This window comes from Saimiri boliviensis, chromosome 7 (genome assembly GCF_048565385.1).
Source record: "Saimiri boliviensis isolate mSaiBol1 chromosome 7, mSaiBol1.pri, whole genome shotgun sequence".
In the NCBI taxonomy this organism is placed as follows: Eukaryota; Metazoa; Chordata; class Mammalia; order Primates; family Cebidae; genus Saimiri; species Saimiri boliviensis.
The window spans coordinates 126,212,468-126,229,787 of NC_133455.1; the positions used below are offsets into that span (position 1 = coordinate 126,212,468).

Below are 17,320 nucleotides of genomic sequence, written 5' to 3' on the forward strand. Positions count from 1 at the left end.
AGAAAGAACCTAGTTCTGTCCATATGGAACTCTCAATGGTGAAGAGGGGAAGCCTAGACAGAAATGAAAGTGAGTGGCATCCATGACCCTAGACAGCAGATGAACAGGCATCCAACCTGGGGCTCTTCAGCTCTCAGGCCCCTGCGGTGGTTTAAATCCAGAATGCTCATTTTGTTCCATCTAACCAGCTTTTAGCAGTTTAATGCTCCGCCCACCAGTAGGCATTCTGTCCGCGTCGGCCCACTGCACGGGTGGGCGCTCTGCATCACTTCCCACCTCTGGAGAAGGGGTCCTCTGCGCGCTCACAGTTTAAAGAGGCCGTTTTCAGCAGCACTGCCTTCCCGGGGCCCTGGCATCCACACTTTGTACTTGTCTGCGTTCCTAAGCTGGAGTTGCCACCCAAAGATCCAAGTGGCCCAGCCCACCTTCTTGTGTGCACACCCTGAAAACCTCCCAGAACCAGAGGCGCCGGGGGTCGGGCACGGACGGCGCTATCGCTTGATGTGCGTTCAGAGGGCCGAATCCTGGGGACACTGTGTGAAGGAAGACAGGGGGTGGGAGTTGGAGGATGGGAGCAGCCCCTGACTGGCGGCATCCAGCCTGGTGGCGTCGGTGGTGACGGACTGTTCGGCTTGCGCGAGCGCCTCCCGCGTCCCGTTGGTGGGCAAGGTCCTGGTCTGGTGCGGAGTGCCCAGGCCGCGCAGGGTGTTTCGGAAGCCCTCGGCGCTGAAGTAGTACACCAGCGGGTCCAGCACGCAGTTGGCTCCGGCCAGCAGCACCATCACCATCAGCACCCCGCGCACACGATCGCGGGCAGGGGCGCTGGCCGCCACCAGCTTGCTCCGCAGCAGCCCGTAGACCGCCAGCGTGGCGTTGTAGGGCACGAAGCACAGCAGGAAGATGACGAGGTTGGCCAGCAGGAGGCGCACCGTCTTCCTCCGCCTCTGGCTCCGCGTGGTGTCGGGGCGCGCCAGCGTCCAGAAGACGCGGCCCGACGAGTAGACCACCGCCGCCAGGGGTAGCAGGAAGCCCAGGGTCTCGGCCAGGAGCACGAGCGGCAGCAGCCCGCCCTTCCAGAGCTCATCACTGAAGCTCTCGAAGCACAGGCGCACCTCGAGGTCCCGGTAGCGGCAGCGCGAGGGCCTGTGCACAAGGGCGGCGGGCACGGCGAACACCAGGATGAGCGCCCACACGCCCAGGCAGAGCAGCCGCGCCACGCGGGGCCTCCGCAGGTGGCGCAGTCGCAGCGGGTGCACGATGGCGGCGTAGCGGTCCAAGTTGATGAGCATCAGAAAGATGCAGCTGCCGTACATGTTCATCTGGAAGATGGCGCCCGCCGTCTGGCACAGGAGGTCGGGAAAGGGCCAGTGGTGCAGTGCGTAGTAGGAGACGCGCACGGGCAGCGAGAGGGTGAAGAGCAGGTCGCTGGCCGCCAGGTTGCACATGTACACGCTCACCACCGAGTGCACGCGCAGCGCGCGCAGGAAGACCCAGAGGGCCAGCGCGTTGAGGGGGAGCCCGGCAGCCAGCACCAAGCTGTAGACCACCATATGCAGGCGGTGGGTAGGTCGGTAGTCCAGACACTCAATAACAGAAGTGTTGGTTGAGGTGTTTGCTGACATCATGCCAAATTTGTAATGGGAGCTAGGTCGGGGATGCCATGGGGCACACCAGGGTCAAGGCATGGCATTCACCTCCGGGGCTGAGGCCTAGAGGCTGTATAGAGATGGTCCCAAAACATGGAGAGGCAGGGCATGGGAATGTGTACTATGGCTGCAGGGACAGATGGCTGCCAAGTGGTGGGTGCGTTTGGTCACAGCTTCATCAGCAGAGACCTGGAATAGGAAGGCAAGCCAGAAGTTACACAGAGACAGGGCTGCACGCGCAAATGTTTAGCTACACTGGCAGGCCTTCTGAGTCTTTTCTCAGCCTCAAGTCTGCCATTGGGTCAGAATAGGTTCCTGCAGCAGGACTATATAGTACAGTGTTAAACACCCAGACTTGAAGGCAGGGACTCAGATGCCTAGGTTTAAATCTTGGCGTTGCTAACTTGGCTAGTTGTGTGACTTCAGAAAAATTAATCTTGGCTGGGTGCAGTGGCTCACACCTGTAATCCTGGCACTTTGGGAGGCCAAGGCAGACCAATCGCTTGAACCTAGGAGTTGGGTACTAGCCTGGGCAACATGGCAAGACCCCGTCTCTACAAAAAAATACAGGGCCAGCTACGGTGGCTCACGCCTGTAATCCCAGCAGTTTGGGAGGCCGAGGCAGGTGGATCACCTGAGGTCAGGAGTTTGAGACCAGCCTGTCTTGAACAAATACAAAAATTAGCTGGGCATGGTGGTGCAGGCCTGCAGTCCTAGCTACTCAGGAGGCTGAGGCAGGAGAATCACTTGAACTTGGGAGGCAGAGGTTGCAGTGAGCTGAGACCAAGCCATTGCACTCCAGCCTGGACAACAAAAGCAAAACTCTGTCTCAAAAAATAAAAATAAGCCCAGGCACGGTGGTTCACATCTGTAATCCCAGCACTTTGGGAGGCCAAGGTGGGCAGGTCAGGAGTTTGAGACCACCCTGGCCAACATAGTGAAACCCCATCTCTACTAAAAATACAAAAATTAGCCGGGCGTGGTGGCAGGCACCTGTAATCCCAGCTACTCAGGAGGCTGAGGCTGGGAGAATCGCTTGAACCAGGAGATGGGGGTTACAGTGAGCCAAGATTGCGCCATTGCACTCTAGCCTGGGCGATAGAGCGAGACTCAGTCTCAAAAATATACAAATAAATATAAAAAAAAATTAGCTGGACATGGTGGCGCACGCCTGTAGTCCCAGCTACTTGGGAGGCTGAGATGAGAGGATCACTTGACTCCAGGGAGTGGTGTGCACCACTGCACTCCTGCCTGGGTGACAGGGTGAGCCCGTCTCAAAAAAGAAAGAGGGCCAGGCTAAGCATGGTGGGTCATGCCTGTAATCCAGCACTTTGGGAGGCCGAGGCAGGCAGATCATCTGAGATCAGGAGTTCGAGACCAACCTGGCCAACATGACAAAATCCTGCATCTACTAAAAATACAAAAATTAGGCCGGGCACGGTGGCTCACACCTGTAATTCCAGCACTTTGGGAGGCCAAGGCGGGTGGATCACGAGGTCAAGAGATCAAGACCATCCTGGTCAACACGGTGAAACCCCGTCTCTACTAAAAATACAAAAAAATTAGCTGGGCATGGTGGCGCGTGCCTGTAATCCCAGCTACTCAGGAGGTTGAGGCAGGAGAATTGCCTGAACCCAGGAGACGGAGGTTGCGGTGAGCCGAGATCGCGCCATTGCACTCCAGCCTGGGTAACAAGAGCGAAACTCCGTCTCAAAAAAAAAAAAAAAATTAGCTGGGCATGGGGGGCTACACTTGTAATCCCAGCTACTTGGGAGGCTGAGGGATGAAAATTGCTTGAATCCAGGAGGCAGAGTTTGCAGTGAGCCGAGATCACACCACTGCACTCCAGCCTGGGCAACAGAGTGAGCCTCTGTTTCAAAAAATGAGAGAGAAAAAAAGAGAATTAATGAGGTTGTTTGGAGATTAAGATGATGTATGTAGGCTGGGTGCGGTGGCTCACGCCTGTAATCCCAGCACTTTGGGAGGCCGAGGCAGGCGGATCACCTGAGGTCAGGAGTTCGAGACCAGCCTGGCCAACAAGGAGAAACCCTGTCTCTACTAGAAATACAAAAAAAATCAGCGAGGAAAAATTAGCCGGGCATTGTTGTGGCAGTTGCCTGTCATCCCAGTACTCGGGAGGCCGAGGCAAGAGAATTGCTTAAACCGGGGAGGCGGAGGTTGCCGTGAGCCGAGATTGTGCCATTGCACTCCAGGCTGGGTGACAGAGCAGGACTCTGTCTCAAAAAAATAGAAAAAGAAAAAGAAAAAGATGGTGTATGTAAAATGCTTAGGTTGCTGTTACTATCTCGAGATCTTTTCCTTCCTTCTTTACTTGCTTACTGAGCTTCCAGAAGGTTCCAGGCATGTTCACAGCAGGGAACAAAACAAAAAGGCTTGGCTTACACCTCCTTTGCGTTCAGGAGGGAGGCACATGATAAGCACAAATCAATGGGTTGTCTTACGGAGTGCCTCCCTGGACCAGGTGCTAGGCTAGCTCCTCATTATCCAAAGAATAAAGTTCACACTCCTGAGTACATGGGAGGCTAAAGCAGGAGAATCGCTTGAACCTGGGAAGTGGAGGTTGCAGTGAACTGAGATTGCGGCACTGTACTCCACCCTGGGTGACGGAGTGAGACTCCATCTCAGACAAGGAAATAAATAAACAGAACTCCCGAGTACCGAACAAAATCCCAGCCTTATTCATCACATCCACCATTGCACCTATGTGGGCTGGATTTGTGGTCAAAGCAAACTGGGTTCAGCTTCGTGGTTGGACTTCTCAGTTGCTTCATCTGTAAAATGGGAATAATAATGTAACAGTGCCCTCATAGGCTGATTGCATGCTAGTCTTGACCAGAGCCACATGTGAATAAATTTGACAGCACAGTCTTGCTAGGCAGGGGAAGGTCCTGTGGGTTGAGTTTTGCCAGGTGCTCGCCTAGCAGGTCTAATCCCAGATGAGGCTCTGTGGCACCTGGGAGGGTTTGGTCGTGAGTGATCAAAGGGGACCCTAAGCCGAGAGATCACAGAGGTGAGGTGAGGAAGGGTACCACTGGTGCTGACGAGGCTGCCAGAGAGGAAACCACAGCAGCTGCAGTCCTCAGGCAAAAATTGACAAAGGATGTGGTCAAGAGACGGAGGAGCCAGAGGAGAGGACAGTCTGAGGGGAGCCACCTTCCTCAATGCATAACGCCATAGAAGCTACCCCTCCACTTCAGCCCCCGCGTACCTTCTATTTTGTGGGTGTATGGTAAAATAGACATAACTGAACATTTACATATATTGTTTTGAGGCAGACTTTCCCTCTGTCAACCAGGCTGGAGTGCAGTGGTAAGATCTCGGCTCACTGCAACTTCCGCCTCCTGGGTTCAAGCCATTCTCCTGCCTCTGCCTCCCGAGTAGGGATTACGGGTATGTGCCTCTACGACTGGCTACTTTTTTGTATTTTTAGTAGTGATGGGGTTTCACCATGTGGGCCAGGCTGGTCTCTAACTCCTAACCTCAGGTAATCTGCCCCCAAAGTGCTTGGATTACAGATATGAGCCACCGCACCTGACCTATAATTTTTTTTATTTTTTTATTTTTTTTATTTTTTAGATAGGGTCTTACTATGTTCCCCAGGCTGGTCTTGAACTCTTGGAATCAAATGATCCTCCTACCTCAGCCACCCAAGTAGCTGGGACTTACAGGCATGCACCACTGCACCTAGCTAACATTTATCATTTTAAAATGTAAAATGCAGTGTCATTAAGTACACTCACAGTGGCCGGGTGCGGTGGCTCAACCCTGTAATCCCAGCACTTTGGGAGGCCGAGGTGGGTGGATCACGAGGTCAAGAGATCGAGACCATCCTGGTCAACATGGTGAAACCCCATCTCTACTAAAAATACAAAAATTAGCTGGGCATGGTGGCACGTGCCTGTAATCCCAGCTACTCAGGAGGCTGAGGCAGGAGAATTGCCTGAACCCAGGAGGCGGAGGTTGCGGTGAGCCGAGATCACGCCATTGCACTCCAGCCTGGGTAACAAGAGTGAAACTCCGTCTCAAAACAAAACAAAACAAAACAAAAAAGTACACTCACAGTGTTGTGGCTAAGCACAGTGGCTCATGCCTGTAATTCCAGCAGTTTGGGAGGCTGAGGAGGGCAGATGATCTAAGGTCAGGAGTTCAAGATCAGCCTGGACAACATGGTGAAACCGTGCCCGGCTTGCAATTTCATTTTATGGCTGAATAATGTATTTCATTGTATAATATTTTGCTCATCCATTTCTGTCAGTGAATACTTAGGTTGTTTTTAGTTTTAGGCTATTGTGAAGAATGCCACTGTGAACATGGGTGTCTAGATGTCATCTTAGGGAGAGAAGCTGTTTCTGAGACCCTGAGCAACTGTCCCAAGACACTGAGCTTACTCGTTTCTAAAGGAACTGTTAGGGCTGGACGTGGTGGCTCACGCCTGTAGTCCTAACACTTTGGGAGGCCGAGGTGGGTGGATCACCTGAGGTCAGGAGTTGGAGACCAGTCTGACCAACAGGGAGAAACCCCATCTCTACTAAAAATGGAAAATTAGCCAGGCATAGAGGCTAATGTGATTACATCACATGCCTGTAATCCCAGCTACTCAGGAGGCTGAGGCAGGAGAATCGCTTGAACCCAGGAGGCGGAGGTTGCCCTGAGGCTAGATCACACCATTGCACTCACTTCTGGGCAACAAGAGTGAAACTCCATAACACACACACACACACACACACACACACACACACACGAACTGTTTAAATAGTTGCAAGAAAATAAGTCATAAACCTGACTATAACAAGCTTTTTTGTTTTTGGTTTTTTTTTGAGATGGGGGTCTCACTTCATGGTCCAGGCTAGAATGCAGTGGTTTGATCTCGACCCACTGCAGTCTTGACCTCCCAGATTCAAGTGATCTTCCTATCTCAGCCTCAGAGTAGTTGGACCTACAGGCATGTATCACCATGCCTGGCTAATTTTTAAGTTTTTTTGTAGACGGCCAGGTGCAGTGATTCATGCTTGTAATCCTAGCACTTTGGAAGGCTGAGGCGGGTGGATCACTTAAGGTCAGGAGTTTGAAACTAGCCTAGCCAACATGGTGAAACACCGTCTTTACTAAAAATACAAAAAAAATTAGCCAGGCATGGTGGCAGGCGCTTGTAATCCCAGCTACTCAGGAGACTGAGGCAGGAGAATCCCTTGAACCCAGGAGGCAGAGGTTGCAGTGAGCTCTGATTGTGCCACTGCACTCCAGCCTGGGTGACAGAGCAAGACTCCATCTCAAAAAAAAACACCAGGAAAAATTTTTTTTTTGTAGAAACAGGGTCTGACTGTGTTGCCCAGGCTGGTCTTGAACTGGGCTTAAGCAATCCTTTTGCCATGGCCTCTGAAAGTCCCAGGCTTACAGGCATGAGCCACTGTACCTGGCCGCAAGTTTTACTTGTATTTGGTTTTATTCTCCCTCCAACCACCACGACCAGCAGTTTGAGACTTGTAAGAAATATAGCAAAACAGTTAAAGGGAATAAAGAAATACTTCCTGCAAAATACAAATCTCAGCAACGAAAATAACACCAAATGGGACTTAAACATGCTGAAAAGCAAGTAAAACCAGGCTCATTTCTGACACACTCCCCTGCCCCATGCTCCTTTGCTCCAGGCACACCAAACTAATACTAATTGTGGAGATGCCTTATGTTTTCAGCACTCTGCCTTTGCATGTGCTGTTTCTTCAACTTGGAATGCCCTGCCTCCCGTTCTCTAACTGGCAAGCTTAGTCTTTTTTCATGGCTCTCAAAGCCTTCCCTGACTGCCCCCCCAACACAACAGATGTGATACCTTCACTTATCTCCCTCTGCAACAGTGTACAGGTTTACCAGAGCTCTCCCCGCAAGTACGGTAGTCAGCTGTTCCTGGTCTGCCCCTCCCTTTAGACTGTGAGCTCTTAGAGGGAGGGGCTGTGGACTGTGGCTTATTAATCTCTGTGCATTCCCAGCACATTTACCTACCTGTGTAAATGTTAAAAATAATAGCTATCATGGCCGGGCAGAGTGGCTCACACCTGTATTCCCAGCACTTTGGGAGGCTGAGGTGGGTGGATCACGAGGTCAGGAGTTTGGGACCAGCCTGGTCAACATGATGAAAACCCGTCTCTACTAAAAAATACAAAAATTAGCTGGTTGTAGTGGTACATGCCTGTAATCCCAGCTGCTTAGGAGGCTGAGGCAGGGGAATTGCTTGAACCAGGGATGCAGAGATGGCAGTGAGCTGAGATCACGCCACTGGACTCCAGCCTGGATGACAGAGCCAGACTCTGTCTCGAAAAAAATAAAATTAAATTAAAAAATAGGCCGGGCGCGGTGGCTCAAGCCTGTAATCCCAGCACTTTGGGAGGCCGAGGCGGGTGGATCACGAGGTCAAGAGATCGAGACCATCCTGGTCAACATGGTGAAACCCTGTCTCTACTAATGGTGCAAAAAATTAGCTGAGCATGGTGGCGCGTGCCTGTAATCCCAGCTACTCCGGAGGCTGAGGCAGGAGAATTGCCTGAACCCAGGAGGCGGAGGTTGCGGTGAGCCGAGATCGCGCCATTGCACTCCAGCCTGGGTAACAAGGGCGAAACTCCGTCTCAAAAAAAAATAAAAAATAAAAATAAAAATAAGCCGGGCGCGGTGGCTCAAGCCTGTAATCCCAGCACTTTGGGAGGCCGAGGCGGGTGGATCACGAGGTCGAGAGATCGAGACCATCCTGGTCAACATGGTGAAACCCCGTCTCTACTAAAAATACAGAAAATTAGCTGGGCATGGTGGCTCGTGCCTGTAATCCCAGCTACTCAGGAGGCTGAGGCAGGAGAATTGCCTGAACCCAGGAGATGGAGGTTGCGGTGAGCCAAGATCGCGCCATTGCACTCCAGCCTGGGTAACAAGAGCGAAACTCCGTCTCCAAAAAAAAAAAAAAAAAAAAAAAGCTATCATTTACTGATCATCACCATATTGTAATTTGTGTACATAATCTCCAGCTTTTCCAAGAGTCCATTGAGGTAGGTGTTTACCCTTATTTTAAAAGGAAAAAAATCAGAAGCATAGGAGCTTGGCACCAAGGAGTGAAGTCGGAATTTAAACCCAGGACAGCCTAGCTCCAAAATCCAAATTGTATGATGCTGCTTCCAGCAAGAGTGATGGATGGATGCTGCAGAGAGCACCTGATCTTTTATAGTTGCCTCTATGAAATCTGTGCCCATAGATACATTATTTCACTTCCTCATTTGTCCAACGGAAATGTGTAAAATGGGTTATGTGAAGTGGGTTATTACAAATAACCCACTTCACCATGCCCAGCCAGGAAATGGTCTTTTACTGAGTTTACATTTGGACAAGAAAGAGTGTGATAAGAAGTGGTAGATGGGCTGGGTGCGGGGGCGCATGCCTGTAATCCCAACACTTTGGGAGGCCAAGGCGGGCGGATCACCTGAGGGTGGGAGTTCGAAACCAGCCTCAACAACAGGGAGAAACCCCGTCTCTGCTAAAAATACAAAATTAGCCAGGTGTGGTGGTGTTTGCCTGTAATCTCAGCTACTCGGGAGGCTGTGCCAGGAGAATCACCTGAACCTGGGAGGCGGAGGTTGTGGTGAGCCAAGATCGCACCATTGCACTCCAGCCTGGGCAACAAGAGTGAAACTCCATCTCAAAAAAAAGAAAAAAGGGTGGTGGCTCATGCCTGTAATCCTAGCACTTTGGGAGGGTGAGGTGGGTGATCACAAGGTCAGGAGTTGGAGATCAGCCTGGCCAACATGGTGAAACCCTGTCTCTACTAAAAATACAAAAATTAGCTGGGTGTAGTGGTGTGCACCTGTAATCCAGCTACTCAGGAGGCTGAGGCAGAAGAATCGCTAGAACCCGGGAGGCAGAGTTTGCAATGAGCTGAGATTGGGCCACTACACTCAGGCAACAGAGACTCCATCTCAAAAAACAACCAACCAAAAAACCACTTCCCTGAAAAGACCTGTTTGAAAACAGCTTGCACTAAGATTTCAATAAAATTTACACTATAATGACAGTATCACTTGATCGTTCTTAACCATTACTTGGAGAACCAGTAGATCCTTCCAATTAGGAAGCATATACTAGACACTGAATGAGTGGATGGATTATTTTCCAAGAACCTCAAGTCTTTCTTCCTTTTTCTTTCTTTCTTTTTTTTTTTTATTTGAGATGGAGTCTCTCTCTCTCTGTCGCCCATGCTGGAGTGTAGTGGCGTAATCTCAGCTCACAGCAACCTCTGCCTCCCGGGTTCAAGTGATTCTCCTGCCTCAGTCTCCTGAGTAGTTGGGATTACAGGTGCCCACCACCATGCCCAGTTAATTATTTTTAGTAGAGAAGACTGGGTTTCTCCATGTGTGCCAGGCTGGTCTTGAACTCCTGACCTCAGGTGATTCGCCAGCCTTGGCTTCCCAAAGTGCTAGGATTATAAGTGTGAGCCACCACGCCTGGCCAATCTCAAATCTTTTTTTAAAAAAAACCTCTTAGTACAGTGGTATCTCAGATCTTTCTGTTGAAAAAGTGACAATGGGCCGGGCGTGGTGGCTCACGCCTGTAATCCAAGCACTTTGGAGGCCAAGGTCGGCGGATCACCTGAGGTCGGGAGTTCAAGACCAGCCTGACCAATATGGTAAAACCCCGTCTTAAAAAAAAAAAAAAAAGAAAAGAAAAAGAAAAAGTTATAATGTTAAATAGACCAAGATGTAGTCATTGAGCAGCTATTTAAAGGTAAAGTTAGGCCAAGTGGTGACACACATCTGTAATCCCAGCACTTTGGGAGGCCGAGGTGGGCAGATCACTTGAGGTCAGGCATTCGAGACCAGCCTGGCCAACATGGTGAAACCTCGTCTCTGCTAAAAATACAAAAATTACCTGGGCGTGGTGGCAGGCACTTGTAATCCCAGCTACTCGGGAGGCTGAGGCAGGAGAATCGCTTGCAGCCAGGAGGCAGAGGTTGCAGTGAACCAAGATTGCGCCACTGCACTCCAGCCTGGGCAACAAGAGCAAAACTCTATCTCAAAAAAACATAAATAAATAAATATAAAGGTAAAATTAGGAATTTTTTAGCAAAGGAAATGGCTATGCTCTCTCATTACTCTATTCCAAAGGGAAGTTCTTGGGTTTCTTTTTTTTTTTTTGGAGACAGTTTCACTTTGCTTGGAGGCTGGAGGCTGGAGTGCAGTAGCACAATCTTGGTTCACTGCAACCTCTGCCTCCTGGGTTCAAGCAATTCTTGTGGCAGCCACCCGAGTAGCTGGGATTTAAGTCTCACACCACCACACCTGCCTAATTTTTGTGTTTTTAGTAGAAACAAGGTTTTACCATGTTGGCCAGGCTAGGCTAGTCTTGAACTACTGACCTTAAATGATCTGCCTGCCTCGGCCTTCCAAATTTCTAGATGTGGGACTACATGCATGATCCACCGAACCCAGCTCATCTTTTTTTTTTTTGAGATACAGTTTCGCTCTGTCACTTGGGCTGAAGTGCAGTGGCACAATCTCACTGCAACCTCCACCTCCCGGGTTCGAGCAGTTCTTCTGTCTCAGCCTCCTGAGTAGCTGGGACTACAGGTATGCACCACCATGCCTGGCTAATTTTTGTATTTTCAGTAGAGAAGGGTTTTCCCATATTGGTCAGGGTGGTATTGAACTCTGACCTCAGGTGATCCACCCAACTCAGCCTCTTGAAGTGCTGAGATTACAGGCATGAGTCACTGCACCCAGCCCTAACCCATCTTGGATTTCTTTTTTTTCTTTTCTTTTTTTTTTTTTTTTTTAGATGGAGTCTTGCTCTATCGTCAGGCTGGAGTGCAGTGGTGCGATCCCAGCTCACTGCAACTTCCATTTTCTGGTTTCCAGCAATTCTGCCTCAGCCTCCCGAGTAGCTGGGACTACAGGCACACACCACCACGCCCGGCTAATTTTTTGTATTTTTAGTAGAAACAGGGTTTCACCTTGTTGGCCAGGATGGTCTCGATCTCTTGACCTTGTGCTTTGCCCACCTTGCTTCCCAAAGTGCTGGGATTACAGGCGTGAGCCACCGCACCCGGCTGGGTTTCTTTTTGTTTGTTTGTTTTTGAGACAGAGTCTTACTTTCGCCAGGCTGGGGTATAGTGGTGCAATCTCGGCTCACTGCAGCCTCCGACTGCCTGGTTCAAGCGATTCACCTGCCTTAGCCTCCCAACAGCTGGGATTACAGGCATGCGCAACCATGCCCAGCTAATTTTTGTATTTTTAGTAGAGGCGGGGTTTCACCGTATTGGCCGGGATGGTCTCAAGCTCCTGACTTTGTGATCCGCCCGCCTTGGCCTCCGAAAGTGCTGGGATTACAGGGTGAGCCACCGCGCCTGGCCTGGGTTTCTATCTAAAGGAGTCTGGTTGTCAAAAAGGCTCCTCTTTCTGACAGTCACACGGAATGGCCCACGCTGAGCACTAAGAGCCTCCAGGCCCCTGGCCTGGTCCCATCCCACACTCCTGCTTCCCCGAGCCCGGGGGCCCCTTCAGGAGCTGAATGGGCACAGTGCCAGGCCAGATGGTGAAGATGGAAAAAACTGCCAAAAAGGAGGCTAACAGGAAGTGGAAGGAGGGAAACTAGGTGTCGGGGAGGGGCCGCCCAGACCCTCTCCCCCAAATCCTGCCTTGAAGAAGAGGTCAGGCTGTGGGAGAGATGCAGGAATCAAAGAAACGGCAGCTGCCCCAGAAAATAAGGAACGCCAGGAAGGAGGGACACGGAGGTGGCCTCAGCCTCCCGAGTAGCCTCAGAAACGTCAGCACCCACTGATGTCAGGTAAGCATACCACTCACTACACATATGCGTGCACAGACATGCAGACATATACACACGCTAAGAGATGTGCACAGAAGATCCCTAGTAACATACAAATTGGTGTCTGTACACATCCTGTAATGTACAAGTGTGTGCACAGACAACTGGGCTGGGGAGGAAGAGAAAGAAGCCCCTGCCTGAGGGACAGTATCCTTACGTAGCCAGACATAGAACCAGCAGGCTTCACAAGCACAACCGATCTCAACCCCAAGGCAATCAGGGGCAAAGAGACCACCATACACACAGAGGCCCCGGGACTGCTCCTTCCTTATCACCCACCCCAACTCCACTCACACACCAGAGTGTATGCAGCCACCTTCCTGCTCCCTGGGTCTCTGTCCTTCAGCTTCCCACGTACACATCCGGGGACCAGCTTCCTTACCTCCTCAGGGCCTCTGGGATCTGTCCCATTGCCCTCTGAGCTGGGCTGGGCACTGCTCTTTGCTGAGATAAGCCAGAGGGGCAGGGCTGTTTAATGCCAGAGGCAGGAAGTGAGAACAAGAGTGTAAAAGTGAGCAGGAGGCAAAATCGTGATCACTCCCTCACTCCTCCACACACAGCCTGCTCTGGTATCCAGCCTCTCTGGCAGCAGACTAACGATGTCGAAGGGAGCTGAAGAGAAAGGACCAGGGGGTTGGGGACAATGAGAAGGGTGTGAGGGGGAGGGGGATGCCTCCTCTGCCCAGTCCCTCCCGTCTGCCTCGCCTGCCTTGCCAACCTCCCCATAAACACCACATGCCTTGCTCTGGCTTTGCCTCCTCTTTCGAATAATTCACATCCTGGGTCTCCGGATTCCAATTCCTTAGGGTCAGAGGTCTGAAAAGAAGGATTCTCACATCTTCCCGTCCTCCTTGCTCCTGAGGATCAGCTCTGGAATAGCCCCATCCTCCTTTTAGAGTCTCGTGGCCCATCAGTGTCTCAGCCCCGACACAGGAAGTCCCTCTTTAGTGTGCGCCCTAACCCACTTGCTGAATTAGCGAAGCCTACTTCCTCTGCCTCTGTGTTCAGGCAGCGTTGGGAGGTTGCACCCTTTCCCCACAGTCAGGCATCATCATGAGGACTCCCCAGTATCTCTATATCCAGGCCCTCCAAACAGATGCCAGCTGTGCTGAGCCTTCAGCAGAAGCTTAGCTCGGTCTAAAGCCTTTGTGAAAAGCTCTGTCCCAGAGCTGTTTAGGGGGCACAAATAAATCCTGTTCTTCCACTTATCCTGTGCCTGAGGGTCAGGGATAAGATGGAAGAGTAGATGGAACAGGAGGAGGAACCCTCATCCTAGAGGTACAACGTCCCCAGGGTGAATGGGGAGGCCTCCCTCTACCCCAGGGGCCACATTCTTCCTCAGAGAGGAGTCACTGGAGCCGACGCGTCTTCCCTCCTCCTTGGCCCAGGGCTGCCTGCTTCTCCGGCCAAAATTCCTGCTCCCACCTCTCCCCACCCTTCCCTACTGAAGCCTGTCTCTTCCTGCATTTCCAGCATCATCTTTGGCCCTGGCTTCCCCTCCCTGCATATTCTGACCTCATCCGTCCTGACATTTGTGTGGGAAAAGGCAGAAAGCAAAGGTGGTCTACAGCTCAATAACTAGTTTCCCCTTCGTGCGGATAACACCTCGCCATTGTGCCTCTCCCCTCGCCCTGCTTTTAAGGGGTGGAAAAGCAAGAAAGTCAGTCCCAACCAAGAGAAGCCATGGAGGCAGGCCCAGCCACCTGACGTGCGCCCTGAGGTGGCCTGTGTGCAGCTGACCCTCACTCGTAGCCCGGCAGGTCCTGCCTCCTCAGGAAATCCACGGGAGCCTGCGGGCCTTGCTGACCTCACTTGACCTCACTGTGCACTGGCTTCAGCCCTCACCCCTCCTGCCACCTCCTCCTCCTCCTGGGTTTTGTTTTGTTTTTTGAGACGGAGTCTCGCTCTGTCACCTAGGCTGGAGTACAGTGGTGCAATCTCAGCTGACCGCAACCTCTGTCTCCTGGGTTCAAGCGATTCTCCTGTCTCGGCCTCCTGAGTAGCTGGGACTACAGTCACCCGCCACCACACCCAGCTAATTTTTGTATTTTTAGTAGAGGCGGGGTTTCGCCATGTTGACCAGGCTGGTCTTGAATGCCTGACCTCGTGATCAGCCTGCCTTGGCCTCCCAAAGTGCTGGGAGTATAGGTGTGAGCCACCACGCCTGGCCATTTTCCTGGGCTTTTAAAAAATGACCCTGGGCATAAAATATCTCTTGGTAGGTATGCCTTGGGGTATGCACTGGGGACAGCAGAGTGGAGAGAGCAGATGGCATCAGACAGATGGAGTTGGGCTCTAGTGCCTCTGGGTGACCGGGAGGTGAGGCTTACACATACCACATGCCATTAAGTTTCTGTCTCACCTTAATCCCTGCCTCCACGTCCATTTAGGTCTACAAATTTAGTTCACCCTAAAAGGAGGATTTCTGCTGGCCTGGGCAACAGAGTAGGACCCCATCTCTACAAAATATTTCAAAATATTAGCAGAGGCCAGGCGCAGTGGCTCATGCCTGTAATCCCAGCACTTTGGGAGGTCGAGGTGGGTGGATCATGAGGTCAGGGATTCAAGACCAGCCCGGCCAAGATGTTGAAACCCTGTCTGTACTAAAAATACAAGAATTAGCCAGGCGTGGTGGTGCGTGCCTGTAATCCCAGCTACTCGGGAGGCTGAGGCAGAGAATAAGTTGAACCCAGGAGGTGGAGGTTGCAGTGAGCCAAGATCATGCCACTGCACTCCATCCTGGGCAACCGAGCGAGACTGTCAAACAGAAAGGAAAGGAAAAAAAGGAAGCGTTCTGGAGATAGAATCTGGTGGAGGTCCCTCCTTGTCACGGGGCCCCACAACCACAGGTTACAGTAGCCCCATCCTCATCATGTGATACAAAGGTATCATAAAGCCCTGCTGACTGCCAGTGACGTCCCCCACCTCCAACATTCCATGCCCTCAGACCACAATCTATCAGAGCCATAGGGACGTCAAAGAGCATCAGTCTAATCCCCTTATAGAGACGCACCCTTTGGGTTAAGGCAGCACTTCCTGAAGACCCCATTACAGTACATCTTGGCTGGTTGGGAAGGATAACACTTAGAACACCTCTGTGCTAGTCAACCCATTGGCGAGTTTGATTAGATTAGTTCATTGTCATCTGCCGGGCCCTGGGGGATGAGTGGTGTCGGGATTGAGGTTTAACTGGGAGTGGGAAACGGGTGTAAACAGTCCCCAGAGGGTCCTCCCGGGAAGCCCAGGGTTCAGCACCACAGTGGGTGCCTAGAGGGGGAGGGGGAGGACACAGCCTCTGTGAGACGCCCCAGAGTAGGGGCTACAAGCGTCAGAGAGGCACCCCCAGGGTACAGCAGGTGTGTTAGCTGTTTGTCCAGCTCCATCTGAAAGGATCTGAAGCAGCTCCTTTTGGCTTTTTACTCTGTTCAGCAGGGTTTTCCAGGGCCCATGCCCACCCTCATCTCTGTCCCCCACCCGTGTCCCCCGTTTCTACAGGAGGGGTGCTGCCCCTTGTGCTCCCTGTGCAGTTCAACGCGCGACACCCCCATACCTGTGCTCCTTGTTGCTCTGCGCTGCCCCGCGCTGGCTTCCGCTGCCTGCTCTGAGCTGGCCTGGTAGGACCTGCTCCCAGGGCGGGGCGGGAGGGGACACACCCGCTTCAGCAGATCTCAGCACATCTCTCCCAGCTCAGGCACTCACCCAACCCCACAGGGGCCAAGGAGAGAGTGAAGAGGAAGCCTTGCCCTCAGAGGCCTTCACAGACTGGCCAGAGAAGAAACCCCAGCAGCCAAGGGCACTCAATCCAGCCCTGACTCTTGCCGACTAAGAACTCGCCCCTACCTGTCGTTCAGATATTCCTGCTGTCTGGGAACTCTTCCTGGCACACCCACCATCGGACGCCAGATGACTAACCCACCAGCCTCTCGCTGTCCTCACCGGTTCCCCCTGGGTGTTTCTCTTCCTCTCTTCCTTTCCTGGGTCTGCCAGGTGGTTTAGCCCATGCCACTCGTGGCTTGTGCCTCATCCTGCCTGGGGCCCTCTGCGTGCCAGCACTCCGCTAGACCCTGCCTCCCACTGAGCACACTTGGCTCCTGCATCGAGAAGTCACCAGGCTGGACGGTTCCTCTTTGCTCAGGTGTGTTTCCCTTTGGCCCCTTGTCTTGTGTCCTTGGGCCAGAGGACACAGAGACGAGGGGCCCCGTGGGCATGGGGCCGGGCATGTCGTCCATGCTTAATAAACACGTTCAAGTCTTTTGGTGGTAGGTGGAAAGGGGACTGTGGTGGAATGAGTTTGGGAAGCACTAGGTTAAACAAGCTTCTCTATTGTGGCGCTCTGGAGAGCCTTTAACATGCTGTTAAATGATAGGCCTTGTGTTGATCATGGAAACTGGGTGAAGGGTACATGAGGGTGTATTATACTATTCTATTTTTGTCCATATTTGAACTCTCATAGTAAGCAAGCTTTCAAAAAATGCTGTTAATTACAATGAACCTATAGAAGGGAGACTTCTGCAGTATCCCTGCAACATACTTTGGGAGATTTCAAGTTATTTATTTATTAAAATTTTTTTTTTTTTTTTTTTTTTTTTTTTTTTTTTTTTAGAAATGGGGTTTCAGGCCGGGCGCGGTGGCTCAAGCCTGTAATCCCAGCACTTTGGGAGGCCGAGGCGGTGGATCACGAGGTCAAGAGATCGAGACCATCCTGATCAACATGGTGAAACCCCGTCTCTACTAAAAATACAAAAAATTAGCTGGGCATGGTGGCATGTGCCTGTAATCCCAGCTACTCAGGAGGCTGAGGC

The 17,320-nt window shown here is 51.7% G+C and overlaps 1 protein-coding gene across 5 annotated transcripts; it reads right to left on the reverse strand.

Annotated features, from left to right (window-relative positions):
• Positions 1-423: 423 nt before the first annotated feature.
• On the reverse strand, positions 424-17,320 carry LPAR5 (lysophosphatidic acid receptor 5). 5 transcript variants are annotated; one of them, XM_074403432.1, is made up of 2 exons: positions 16,359-17,320; positions 424-1,835 (listed from the first exon to the last, which is right to left on the reverse strand). In XM_074403432.1, the coding sequence occupies exon 2, from the start codon at positions 1,623-1,625 to the stop codon at positions 510-512; it is 1,116 nt and encodes a 371-aa protein (XP_074259533.1). In that variant the 5' UTR covers positions 1,626-1,835; positions 16,359-17,320; the 3' UTR covers positions 424-509. The 5 variants fall into 5 exon arrangements, with proteins under 5 accessions (XP_074259533.1, XP_003942206.1, XP_074259532.1 ...); XM_003942157.4 differs by having other exon boundaries at positions 16,069-17,320; XM_074403431.1 differs by lacking the exon at positions 16,359-17,320 and adding an exon at positions 13,258-16,025.

Excerpts from the sequence above, each read along its gene's own strand:
- LPAR5 (XM_074403432.1), bottom strand. The coding sequence starts at position 1,625 with ATGATGTCAGCAAACACCTCAACCAACACTTCTGTTATTGAGTGTCTG.